The sequence below is a fragment of the Eleutherodactylus coqui genome, chromosome 1 (genome assembly GCF_035609145.1).
Source record: "Eleutherodactylus coqui strain aEleCoq1 chromosome 1, aEleCoq1.hap1, whole genome shotgun sequence".
Taxonomy (NCBI): domain Eukaryota; kingdom Metazoa; phylum Chordata; class Amphibia; order Anura; family Eleutherodactylidae; genus Eleutherodactylus; species Eleutherodactylus coqui.
The window spans coordinates 398,581,584-398,596,071 of record NC_089837.1 but is presented as its reverse complement, the minus strand read 5'-3'; the positions used below and the strand labels follow the sequence as shown (position 1 = coordinate 398,596,071).

Below are 14,488 nucleotides of genomic sequence, written 5' to 3'. Positions count from 1 at the left end.
TGTCAAAAAACAGAGTGGGCGAAAGTTTGGGCTGTCTATGACCATTGAGTAGAATAGATGCGTATAACTATCTGACATATTTCCTGAAATTCGCAACTAAATGCAGTGGAAAATACTACCGCAGGATGACTAGGTTTTCTTTTTTTTTTTTAAACAGATGGAAGTGTGTGTAAGACATCTGATAGATCCTTATTGTTTACAATGGATTTGGCTCAGTGTCAACATCCATGATGGGCATTAGTGTTCTTTTAAGTAATGAATATTTTTATCAATCTCACTACTTAATTGATTAATGATAGAATAGTTACGTTTCACACGAAGCAACTTCACCACTGGAACACTCTTGATAATGCGAGTGGGGTGAGACAATGAAGCATGCAACAGCAATGTTGCCAGGAGTTGTTATTTTTTTGGTATTTACCAATTGATGATCAAGATCGCCACTCAACTGTAAATCTAGATAAGAACAACAAGTCCTCTATGTAGCAGCCGTACCGGTCGAGAACTGTATTTGAAGGTTAGGTATTCCAATGAAGGTAGTGTCGTTGCCATCAAGCCATAAAAATTATGGGGATTGATAGGGAGAATTTCGCTCCCATACTGGCCTCAGTACACTGAACCAAAAAAACTGCCATTGAAGCTGAAACATTTGTTGAAAAGTAGATAGCAAATAGATTTTATAAGAAATAATATTGCAAATCACAGATATAGTTGCTATATACCTCCAAAAACACTCCAACACCAGTTTGGCAAATAACGATAAATAACCGTGTACAGAGAGTTCACATCAGCAGTTATCCACATATAATTGTATAGTGAGATTTAAAAACTATTCAATCGCTTAAACGAACACAAATACCCATCATGGATGGTAAACAGAGCCACATCCATTGTAAACAAGGGATTGATCTGATCTCCTACATATGCTTCCATCTGTAAATAAATCCAGTCATTCTGCGGTAGTATTTTCCACTGCATTTAGTTGCAAATTTCAGGTAATATGCAAAATATTGACAGGCGATCAGAAGAGATCTCTGATGCACCCAGCCTCCATTCAGTGAGCATACATTGTTCGGGTGTGAAAACACAAGCTTAAGAGCCCAGCAATCATCTCATATAAAAGTACCCTAACATAGTATCTAGAGATGACACTCGAGCAAGCATTGTCCTTAGCGAGTACCTGCCCGCTCAGAAGAAAAGATTTGCGTGCCGGCGGGGGGCGGAGAGATCTCTCTCTCCCCCCTGCTCACTCCTGCAACTCACCGCTCACCCGCGCCGGCAGCCGAACCTTTTCTTCCGAGCGGGCAGGTACTCGCTAAGGACAATGCTCGCTCGAGTAATTGTCCTTAGCGGATATGCTCGCTCATCTCTAATAGTAACATATTAGGTAAGACTTAAAAATACTTAAGTCCAATCAATTCATTGGCCTGCAATGCTAATCCAAAAGAAGCCAAAAGTTTCCTCATTTTAGGGGGAAAAAATCCTTACTGAAATATTTGAGGATGCTGGCTGAAAGTTCATGTATGCAAATACAAAAGGCTAATAAATTAGGCATGCAAATAGAATTAGCTTTCCTATCCTAATGTGTGTGGGCAGTGAAATGGTGGTGTTAGACCAATTATCTGCTGCACAGGGAATCTGTGTAGAAGAAAAAACTGCCATTGTTAGGTCAAAAATGAAATTATAAACCGTTATATTAAAGAGTTAATTTAAAAGGTCTCCAAGAACAACAAGACCAATTAGGGCCCATTCACACATTTGATGTGGATTTTGGTGCAGATTCCTCTCTGAAATGTTCAGCAAACTGGCTTACAATTTACTGCCTTTAAAGTGAAAGGGGTTTTCTAACTTTTTTTTTTTTTTTAATATATATATATACCCAACTCAGAAAAGAAAAATCATCAATAAGAATGAACATGTTCATTCTTCTTGTCGATTTGGCCAGAAAAATTCATTTATTAGCCGCATTGACTGGTATTAAATCTTTGTGCCAGCTTCTGAGTTCTGCCATGGATACTCTTGCTCATACATGTCGGATTTGACATGTTAACGTACTCTAAAAGATTGTAAATACAGCAATACATCCATAAATAAGAATTGTAGTTTGACTCCTTTACTACAAAATCTGGGTCACAAACTGCTTCTCACCTTGACCACACCATCGAAGCCAGGGATGGTGTTGACCTTTGCATTCTTGGCTAATAGCTTGCTTTCAATCTTGTCTCCCATAGCTTGAATTGCATGAGTGTCGGGTCCAATAAAGGTGACACTTTCTGCTGCCTGTGGAGACAATGAAGGTTTTATGTTTAGTAAAAACTCATATTAAGTGTTATCTGTGGTTTCACACTTCAGAGGAACCTTTAAAGAGAGCATGTGGAGGGTAATGTAATTAAGGTTATACACTCCGCAAACAAAACCATTTAGAAACAGGCCAACCTCACTATTCATTAAATGCACATTTTGGTGACCACGTCCAACTACAGTACATAGACTGAACTACTTGCTTTCAGTGCTTCATTAGGTCACAGATGTCCAACAGAGAGGACTATTCCTGTCAAGTGTCAGCTATGTGACTGACAAATCTGACATCCTCATTTAAAGGCTCAGCTAAATGGGATTGCAGATTGTATCAGTCATTTTACTATTATTCAGCAGTTCTAACATAAAAACAAGTACCTGTCAGAAAGAATACACAGCCTAGAAAAAAAAAAAAAAGTTTCATCTCATGAGTAAGCATTCTTGTTGGGTAGCCAGTAAACCTAGAATATGTAACTTCTTTATATAGTGCATACATAGGCTGTGTACAGCGCTGCAGAATATCACTCACATTCAGCCCTGTCTCCATGGGGCTCGCAGTCTAAATTCACCTACTTGTAGGCTTTAATCCCGTGCCGATTTTCTGCTATCGGGGCGGGATTAAAGCCCAGGACCAAGCGCCGTAAATTTACAGCATGTCTACATTTATCATATGAAACTAATCCTAGCATGTGATGTCAACTTTAGTTGAAAGTAATTATACCCTTATTTTTCTCTGTGCTGTCAAGTGGGAAAAATCTGACTTTCCGCACAAATTGCAAATCACCATCGAGCCATCCGATAGGGAGTTCCACTGCTGAAGTCGTTCGGGCTCTCTCTCCTGCCATACTGCATGACCCTACATCGGTAATTGCCGTCTCTAGGCCGTGCATTTGCATCACATTTTTGGTTTCACAGCATGTATGTGGTGTCATTGAGGCTATGGAGAGGCAAACCTAAGTCATTGCACAAGCCCTGAAGCCGGAAGTGTGGCACTGGTGCAGATACAGTCATCAGTGTGAGGGGCATGTTTGCAAGTGTGGATGGGAAGAGAGCCCAGAGGACTTTAGTAGTGAAACCAGATATCGAACAGTTCAGCAGTGATGTGCATACCAGCTGGAAAGTCGATTTGATTTTCTGGGACTGAAAGCACAGAGAAAAATGAAAAAGGTCTAGCTACATCCACCTGTAGTTGGCATTTTCTAGGTTAGGATTAATTTCAGATGCTAAATGTAGTTGACAGACTTCCTTTATAGTAGTCTTATATAAAGCTTAAAAGGACTGCCACCTTCTTAGCTAAGCTTATGGACTAAAAGTAGGTGACTCGCTAAGTCCAGGGAGTGTTCTACTTACCTCCTCTGTCAGCGCTGGAAGCTGCCACTCAATGCAGTGAGCAGCGCTGCCAAGTAGTCCGCCCGTTCTAATTTTATATTTCAGTGCTCATACCAGGGAAACAACGGGGGAGACCAGTATAACACTTACATCCTCGGACTCAGTGGGTCACCTACCTTTTATACACAAATTAAAAGTCATATTGTGACACTTGACATTGAGTTACACTAATACACCACCTAAAGCGTTAATTTTTTTTAGAAAGGACTAAGAAGCTACCGGTAGGTTGTGATGAATTTGGATGCATTTAGTCAAATAAATTTTCCAAATCGCTGCAAAGGGTAGATACTTTGATGAAGGGAAGGTTTAAACAAATTGATTACAAATGCATTGATCCTTAATGTGTACGAGTACAAAACAGGTTTATGTACTTTATTAGTGGTGTACTGAAATTAATAAAAACTGTACTGTACAAAAAGCCATATACTAACATTTCTGCAATATGAATGAACCAGGTGGATTACACCTAAAGCACCCATATCTTCTGGAAAATCCCTTAATACTCTTTTTAAGGCCGGGCTCACATGACCGTATGTTTACGGCCGTATTACGTGGGCTCTGTACACCCGTGTGATAAGCGGTAACTCACAGGTAATCAATTACATTTCCTTACGCAGTTCTGATCACATTACAGTTATTGACAATACCATTTTTTACAATACATTATGAAAAAATATTTTGGCAGCATAAGCAATAAGTTTCAAGTTTAAATGACAGATTTCTATCTGTTGGTAAACTTAAAAGGGTTTTTTTTGGATAAAACTATTGATGATCTATCCTCAGGATAGGTCATCAATATGAGATCCGTGGGAATCTGCCATTCACCACTCGCTGATGACCAAATGATTGAAAAGGCATTGGTGTCAAGTTCATCAGTCACTTGGCATCAAAGCAGCTCAGCCCTGATCAAGTGAATGGGGATTGAGCTACTATACCAGACACAGCCACTATACAATGTACAGTGCTGTGAGTGGCATGGACTGAAGCGGACATGGGGCTCCCCCGAGCACCGCTGTCACTTCAGTCAGCGGATCAGCAGGGATCTTGTGCAGTGAACTTCTCCTCAATCAACTATCAACGCCCTAACCCGAGGATAGGTCATGAATAGTTTAGTCCCAGGAAAACTCTAACATTTAAAAGAGGAGAGCACAACATGCGTGACCCCGGGGAGCCACGTGCTGTCCACAATGCCATTCTGTGCAGTCTCAATCATCTGAACAGAAATATCTATGCATGGCTGCTCACATGTAGTTTCCAGATCAGGGTAAAGAAAAGTGGCATATAGCAGGGCAACAGGAATGGACAAGTATTAAGGGTGCATTGTGTAGCAATGTCTGGGTGCCCTATATTTTAGGACAATAAAGTCTCTTGGCACTCCAGAAAGAAGTATGTGAGTTAGAGGTATCGTAATTTACAGGAATTATGAAATGCCAGACCGCTACCTCAACATCCATCTACAATGCAGAGAGCCACAGGCATTGTAGCCTGCTCTCAGGGAAAGGTGACCCCTATTCTCCAATAGGTGGGAGTCCTGGAAGTGGAACTTATTATAGCATATACTTAGGATATACCGTAAATGTCTCAGATGGGAATACCCTTGGAAGTGGTTTAGCATGCAATTTGGCCCTCAGACCAGAAAAGCTGGTGCACACCTGATTCAAAAGGTTTCTTAGCCATTAATATAAAGTGGCACAAGCATTACGTTTGTCAATTTTAAAGAAAGGAAAGAAAAATAATATAGCAAAAAAACACCAAAACATAATTTGACCTTTTCCAGGAAAAATAGTTTGCATCATATCTTTTCAAGTACTTTCCTCCTCTCATATTTATCTTTCAATAGAAATGCTTATCAGATTGCTTGTTGCATCATGGCTACAACTTTAGATCTATGGCCTGCTTTACAAAAAAAAGTGAAGAAGCAACAAATTCAGTTCCTTTAGTAGTGGAAGCATTCTCATAACAACATTTGCTAGGCTGCAAAAAAAGCTATTCCTTTTCTGAAAATCATTTGATAGAAAGTGTGTAAAAACCCAGAAGCTATAGCTTTAATGAGCATAGCAAAAACTCTGGATTGATTGCCATGCACTGTGTAAATAATAATAAAAAAAGACCCTAGAAGGAGTTATTGTTTTGCTGCAAACCCGTCATGCAGTTACATTTCAGGCGGATATACAAATGATGAGTTGTGGCATGATTACATCAACGGTCTTGCCACTTGAGGCTCTAAAAGTAGTTCCACCCTTGGCCTGTAAAAAGGCTCTCAGAGGCTACTTGTGTGTAGTGGACCTCCATTTCCACTTGTGTAGAGCTTGTTGACCACTAGATGCCTCTACGATGTCATAGAAGAGATTTCACCCAGTTAAGAGTTTGAGAGGGGCAAATTATTGGAATGTGACAAGCTGGATGGTCATATCAATGAATTGCTGCCACCTGGGCCGTTCTGAGCAGACTGGAAGTTTAGGGACCAGTGGATATGTGAGGACACGGACACTAGGCGACCGGGCTCAGGACGCCCTCGACAAACCACTAGTAGAGAAGATAGTCTGACAAACACGAGCAGCTCCAACTGTTTCGTTGCCTAACATCCAGAAATGGATGGCGCCATCACTACAGGCTCCTATGTCTGTTGAAACCATTTTCAGGCACTTGGCTAAAGGACACTTGATCTCATGGCGCCCATTATGTGTACTGCCTTTAACATCCACCCAACTTAACCTCCATTTGCAGTGCTGATGTGAATGACGTAACTGGACTGCTATGGAGTGGAACCAGGTTGCCTTCAGTTATTAATCCAGGTTGAGTTTGGGCATTGACAATAGTTGTGTCTGGAGACCTAGGAGTGAGCGCCTCCATTCTGCCTTTGATGTGTAGTGGCACACTGTTCCCAGTGTTGTTGTGATGTTTTGGGGGGCCATCGCATACAACAGTCGGTAACCCCTAGTAGTGGTAGGAGGGACAATGACAGCTCAGAAATATGTTCAGGACATCCTGCAGCCACATGTGTTGCCTCTCAAGGTAAGGCGTCCAAGAGGCATCTTCCAGCAGGATAATGCTTAGCCACCAAATGTACCACCAAAAGAACATGTATGGGACAATCTGGTACACCAACTCAGATAGCCTACAAGTTTGCACAATCTAGAGGCTCAGTTACAGCACATGTAGACTAAATATGTCGTAAGACAATGTGGTGTGTAAAAAACCTAATGTGTTTTTATTGTTTGAGGTGTAGCCATTTTTTGTCCATACTTTGTGTTCATACTTATTTTCATCCATCTAAAGCGGTCTCCTGTTACTTGGTAGAAGTTTTACCAGCTAAAACATACAATCATACGTAAGGCAAATTTCGTGCGGTGATTCACCACACCAGATATCGAGCTTGCCAAAATGCTGTGGTGGCGGATCGGGAGGTTTCTCAATGGAGGGGGGATTTAATGGGGAAACTTCCCATCTCATCACATGCACCTAACACGTGGTACCATTCTGCTGCCAACCTCATTGAAAACAATGGGAGATGCAATGCAAGAGCATGCCCAAAGATAGGATGTGCCACAATTTGTTTCCTACATCGCACTGATGTGGAAGAGGAAAAGAAAAAGAAATCCCTAATATGTATGACCCCATTCCAAAGAATAGGGTTCATATTCGTACAAGTTTGTGTATCTTGCAATGCACAAATTTCGTACAATTTTCTCATCCGTGCAAAACCAGCCTAACAGTCCTACACTTTTTTTCTTTTTCAAAATATAGCGGCTATTGCCTAGTATGAATGTACAACCCAAATTCAAAAAAGTTGGTACACTGTGAAAAATGTAAATGAATGTAAAGAGAAAAAAAAGCAGTGATTTGGAAATCTCATATAACCATAAATTATTTACAATAGAACACACATCAGAAATGTTGTCCGATTCTTGTCTGATGTAGGATTCTAGTCCTGGGTCTTTGCCAGATTTTTCGTTTCATAACGCGCCAGATTTTTTCTATTGGTGAAAAGACTGGACTGTAGGCCGACCGCTTCAGCACTTGGACTCTTCTGTAAAGCCATGCTGTTGTGTTGGATGCAGTACATGGTTTAGCATTGTCTTGCTTAAGAATGCAGTGATGCCTGCGGACTCATGGATCTGGAGCACCCAATATTGACCAGTATCCTTGTCGCTTGTGCACATGAACTTCTCCAGATTCTCTGAATCTTTTGATATTATGTACTGTAGATGGTTCGATATTCAAATTCTTTGCAAGTTTATGTTAAAGGAACATTTTTCTAAAATTGTTGCATAATTTTTTGATGCAGTTTTCCAGATTGGTGAACCTCTGGACCCCATCTTTGCTTCTGAGAGACTCTGCCTCTCTAACATGCTCATTTTATACACAGTACTTTGACTTTGCACTAATGAAAAACAGCTGGTGAGTCAATTTTCTACTACTTACTGTTTCAGCCTTTTGCTAATCCTGTTCTACCTTTTTTTTGACATGCGATCAATTTCTAAAAGGAGTTATTTTTTTAAATGAAATGGAAGAATGTCTTAATTTCAACTTCTAATATGTTCTACATTGTGTATAAATAGGTTTTTCCTGAGTGTAAATGTAACCCAGGATAATCAGCAAGAAAAGGCCCATTTACACAGGCTGATGATCGACTCAATGAACATTCCCAGGGAGCTGCTGAGAAGAGAGTAAATGCTTGTCATTCATTGTACATTGATTGTTGTAGATTGCATTTTGGCATAAAAATATTTTGTCAGCGGCACATCATATCATGTAACCATGGGATAGCTTGTTTGTTGGTTGATCGCTAGTAATGTTTACACAGGGCAATGAATGTTCCTATGAAAGCTCATTCGGCCGATCGGACTATGCAAAAGGGCCTTTAGTTATCCAGCCTTGGCTCTCCACTCGCCGGAAGACAGGTTTAAATAGCATAGGATCACTATATCAGATATCTGCTTTTGATATTTGACCCTTTCCAAGTACACATGGTTTACATTCAAATCTTCACCTACTAGCAGTAGCTACTAACAAAGATCCTTATCACTTATGGAAACAGTTACAAGCATGATAAAGCTGTTGTGTACCGCACTTTACTACTTTTATCACTCATGAGTGGCAGAACTCGACATTACACAAAGATCAAGACCATTGATCTCCAGTAATGATTGTAGTATGTGAAAGGTTATCAGCCATTATGTCACAATGATTTGCCTATAAAGTCCTTTAGACCGGATTAGAAGTTTTAGTTTGAACTCTATTATATTCGTTATATCGTTACCCTATAATAACATTTACATGCTATATTTGTATACCACCGGTTAGAACAGAATTAAATAAAATTGGATGAAGTAAAAAAACTCAGAATTGTGTAGAATAATCAGGATTTAGTATATCATCAAGCTAAGGCCGTTTTCACACAAATGAGTTTTGTGCATTGCGAGACGCACGAATATAAATCCCATTCTTTTAAATGGGATCATACATTTCCTGCAAAAAAAAAAAAGCAAGCATCTAGGTACCTCCTATCTTTGGGTGTGCCCACGCATTGCATCTCCCATTGTTTTCAATGAGGCTGGTGGCAGCATCACACCATGTGCTAGGTGCATGTGGTGCTCTGCGATGGTTCCCCATTGAAAACAATGGAAGAAACTCTGCGATCCTCCGCCGCGACTGTCAGCAGTGACGGAGGATCGCTATTTTCCCTGAGTAATGCGAGACTTTTTTTTATACAAAAATACCTCACATTCGAGGCAAAAAAAAAATCACATGTTGGCAAGCGCCATATTGGACAGCAATTCACCCATATGAATTTAGACTAAATAATCATGACAGCAAGGCAAATAAAGTATAGCCAAAATGATTCAAACTGTAAAGAAAAAATCCTTCTGGTGACCTATGAGAATATGTGATATTAACGGCTCACAACCATTAGTAGGGCACCATTTCCATGAGATTGTGCACATTTGTAGTTCTATTCATGCAGTCAAGAATATCAAAGTTTAAACTTTTGCCTATAACTATTGCAGATTTTCTGGTAGCCCAAGAGCCCATTTAGACAGTCCTATGGCCGGGCTGCGTCTGGTCTGTATTCCCACGAAGAGCACATGGGCGCCCATAATGGTCTATGAGCCAATTTTTCACAAAGATTGTTTGTGTGAAAAAAAGTCACTGCATATCCAATTCTTATCTACAGAGGAGAACAGCACGGGCCATGTGAAGGGTCCGTGTGCTGTCTGATGCCAGTTGTATCCGAGAAACTCTCATATGGCTGTCTGAATACAGCTTCAGCAATACACATTATTACTATTTACAATTTTAACATTACAGCATTTTATGCAAAAAAGTAAAAGATAAAAGAATGACAGACAAAATCCACTGCTTATCATTCCATTTATTATATGTATACATTGAAAGCAAATGTGTCAGTTTAGTATGCTGCACAAAAGGAAAAAAAATTCCATTATGGTACTAGAACCACAGCAGACACACTGACTGTTATGTATACATAAAGTGTCCCCTGCCTCTCTCCACTTTTCTGGTGACAGGCTGCTACACACACACACACACACACACACACACAGTTTTCACGGTCGACTGATATATGCTACGATCTGATGCATTGGGTTCCAATGCATCAGATCACATGGCCGTATTTCCACAACATAAAAGCGCCCAGCCGGCCAATATAGCGCCGGGCGTTTTTATGTCGGGCCCAAAAGATAGTCCTGGAACTATCTTTTGGGCCGGAATACGTTGGCCACTGCATGGGCTTCTATGGGAGCCAATGACAGCGGGCGGAGAAGGAAGGTGGGAGGGAGTTTAGCAGCGTAACTGCTAAACTCCCTCCCTCTTCTCTCCTCCGGCTGATTGCAATGGGAAGGGGGCGGAACAGGGGCAGAGCTAAGCACCACCCCGTCCCACCTCCTTCCATTGCTGGCTGCGAACAAGGGGCGGGAGCTTGGCTCTGCCCCCGTCTCGCCCCCTCCCACTGCAAACAGCCAGTGGGGAGGAGAGCGGAGGTGAGTCGGGGAGAGAAGGGGAAGGGACAACGGCATGACGGCCTCGGCACACATGCACTGAGACCCATGCTGTCTGACCGGGCGCACAAACGTTAGATTTATGTGCCCGTTCACGGGTTTTTACGCCTCAGATCGTAGGGTATATCGGCCGCCCGTGAAAACAGCAGCTGATATATGCTCGTGTGTAAGAGGCCTCAATCTGTTCTATCCCAAAATGTCTTTCAAACTTACAGAATGAGAACTTATCTTTTCTATAGCAGAATTTATTGTGGAAACGCTGCAGACTTGTCACAGTTTTCACCCTTTGTATTGCAAAAGGAGAAGTCTGTGCTGAAAGTCCACAGCATAAATGTATGCAGGATTTCAAAATACGAACTACAGGTCAGTTGAGTGTGGACTTTTAAGGCCATCTGCACACAGGCATATTTGCATTGCAAATACCGCCCAAAACATGCTATTGAAAAAAGCTTTTTCATGTGCACGAGTGGAAATCAACTGCAATTTTGTGCTCGCAGAGGGGAAAAAAAAAAAAGACATTGCGGAAAGGTCATGAATGATGCGGAAAAAGTAGTTTGTTTTTTTTTGTTTTTTTAAATATAGAAAAAAACCAAACTACTGCACATGTCCAACAGCTTTATGTACAGACCATCCACAGTGCAGAAAAGATGATAATAGGAGAGGTACACGCAGATGCCGGCTGGGCATAGGGTTGGATTCTGCTGCAGGCTCCCGCATGCGGAATCCGACCCGGTCGTGTGCAGCCGGCCTTACACAACACGTGAATGAGATTTCAAAAACTTTGCTGCTACTGCAAACTTTGTGGCTTTACTGCATGGAAATTTTGCAGCAAATCTGCATTGTGTGAATATGGGATCGAGTCACATAATAAAAATGTACCTTAAACGCAAATCTATAGTTACCCGTTTTTTTAGGAATCATTTATCATGCCCATATTCCCACTTAAAAAGTAAATTGGCAGTGAAATGCAAAGTGGGAATAATTTTTTCTTCCACAATGTATAAAGTGGTCGTAGCCTTCAGAGGGGTTTATAATAGAGAACAACTATTTGCATTATTGAAATATAAAAAGGGACTGACATTGACTAACGATGCAGGCAAAAAAAATGAGATTGTAGATTCAGAAATTTTCACTCTGCAACCAATAATGATCTTTGATCAAATCAGCGCATTACAGTTTAGTTTGGATTAGCAAATATATTGCTTTTTTTTCCATTTGTGCTAATAAGAGTCAATGACACTGAAAGATCTGATTTGTATTAAATGTAACAAGTATGCCAGGATTAACGGACTGAAGTATGAAATGCTGTGAACCAATTAATTCTACATTTGTATGCAATGTATTCATGGTGTTCGTCTCAGCCACAGATCCAGCTACTCTGGAGATGTTAAATATCTAACATGCACCCAATCTGCGGAGAAAATTAGCTTATGTAATAATAAACAGCGATTATCAGGCAGAGGACATGTGACCATAGACAAACATTATGGTGTATACTAATATAGAGGAGGCAAGGAGATTGAATTGAAATGCTGATTAATTTCTTCTTTTAATTTTAAATTCTTTATTTATTTGCTTTTCAAATGTAAATAACATTGTTTAATACAATGATAATTTCAGCTTTACACGTTTTCAAAGGCTCGTGTCAAACAACAGTAGGGACTAATGCCCATGTGAGCATTTGCGGCGCAAATCCACGGTGTTACACTGCAGCTATTAGTTTCTATTGAACCTAATAGCTGAATGTTCACGCTGCGGAATTCTACTGCGTGAAATAACCCACGGCATGTCCTTTTTTGCCACGGGAATACACACGGCCGTCAATGAAAGCCGGCCGTCACGCTATACTTCCCCTGTAGCACAGCAGAATTATAGCGTGAATACGCTTACCCGCCCACCATTTCATATGACACTGCCGATGCGTCACGAGCTGTACTGCGCATGCGCATCGGCGTGTCATGCGGGACTCGAACAGCGGATCTGGAGAAGATTATGGGGTCTTTGGGGGGGTGCCGTGACGGACTCCGCTGTGGTATTCCGCTTGCGGAGCCCATCATGGCCGCTGGCATAAGCCCTAACAGGTATAGCCTGGAAAAAGAACATGTCATTGTAGGGGGTAAACTAGTTTGGACCCAGTGCACCAACAGCATTGTTGGGTATTGAAATTATTCCTTTCAACTAGTACTTGTCTGTTGGCTCACCAGGATCAAAGTAGGATGAATTGACAATAAATGGTGAGGGATGGGGTGGGAATACCACAGAGGGAGGAGGAGGAGTGGGAGAAGCAAAGGTAGCATGAAGAGGGAAGAAAAGACAGGGAGAAAGAAGAAAAAAAGGGAGGGGGTGAAATCCCATACACCTGACTCCTATCCTCCTTTTTTTTTGAGGGGGGGTGAGAGAAAGAGAGTGGTATGGGAGCACCTGAAAATTGGGTTGGGGGGGGGGGCTGAGACCATTTAGATTTCCATATTCCTGAGAATTTAGGAGCTCAATCCAGTAGTGCCATGTTTTGGAGAACTTAGCCAGCAAGTCTTTGATGGATGCTGTAAGGTCTTCCATCTCCATTGTCTTGTGGATCGTATCAAAGGAAACGCTGATGAATTTCTATCCGCACGTTAAAACAAACATTTTCATGAGGGAATGAGCTGCGTACATCATTTCTTTGATCCCAGAAAGAACCTCAGAGTTAAATGGTGCATACATACACTAAGCATTCCCAAACACTACTGGAAGCTGAAGTTGCATTGGGGGAATTTGAGGCTCATAGTTTATAGATCAAGAGCAAAGCAAATGAAAATGTACGCAATTTCCCGGGATGCTCTCCATACTGCTTACTTTAAGGCATTAAAAGCTGCTTTGGCTTTTTACATAAGAAAAGGGAACCTGTGGAACTAATCCCAGTCATTTATTGTGCTGTCCTGCAGAACACCTCAAGGCTCCACAAAAGACAAAATGCTTCATTTACATCCCTAAACATTACAGTCTGAGAAAGGAGTTTTTCAGCTGTAAATGTTATTGCATCTGCATGCCCAGAACAGAATGAGGGTTAAACAGCCAGCTCAGGTTTATGGTAACTTGGCCCTTTACCACTGGGACCAGTACAAAGAGGAGAGAATGCAAAGCCTTCATGGTCCCACCTCCGCCTTCATTACATTCAATTAGGTTCTGGAAATGGATATAGCTTCTGATTACATGCAGATGAAAAGACGACGATTGGCATTTTTAGAGGTAGTGACAAAACCCTAGAGTACAATTTCGGGATAAAGCCATATGCAATGGCAGCCAAGCACCACAGTTTTCAACTGTCTGTACGTGGCCATGCAATTTTGCAGGTAAAACTGCTATTTACCTGCGAAATCATCTGGTCGGTAATGAAAATATCCTTGAAGGCTGCCCCATTTTGCAAGTAAATGGCAGCTGTATCTTCAATACCACGTGGTCATTATCAATGGAATACTGCTCTAACATGATGCTCAGCGTGGCTTTCAGACGCTCCACTGCTCAGTGTGGCCTGAGCCTAAAGATACGCTTACGCATTGTGGTAATGCAGTGGAATTGGCTGCAGAAAACGCACAGCAGTTACAGTACGGGCATTGTGGATGAGATTTCAATAAACCTCATGCATGTGCTGTGGAATGGAAATCTGAAACTCGCAGTATATCAATTCAAATGTCTCTTTGAGGCTGGTTTCACATGGGCTACAAAAACTGCGCCATTTTGTAGCAATGTGACATCGCTACAAAATGCATGCATGTGAAGCCCATGGATTCCAATGGGTT

General features: G+C 41.3%; 1 protein-coding gene across 1 annotated transcript in view; it reads right to left on the bottom strand.

Annotated features, from left to right (window-relative positions):
• Positions 1–14,488, bottom strand: part of PCCA (propionyl-CoA carboxylase subunit alpha) — a 400,750-nt gene that overhangs the window by 284,829 nt on the left and 101,433 nt on the right. Inside the window, exon 7 of the mRNA XM_066580185.1 lies at positions 2,149–2,280. Coding sequence (XP_066436282.1) covers positions 2,149–2,280 — 132 coding nt within the window. The remainder of the gene's footprint in view (positions 1–2,148; positions 2,281–14,488) is intronic.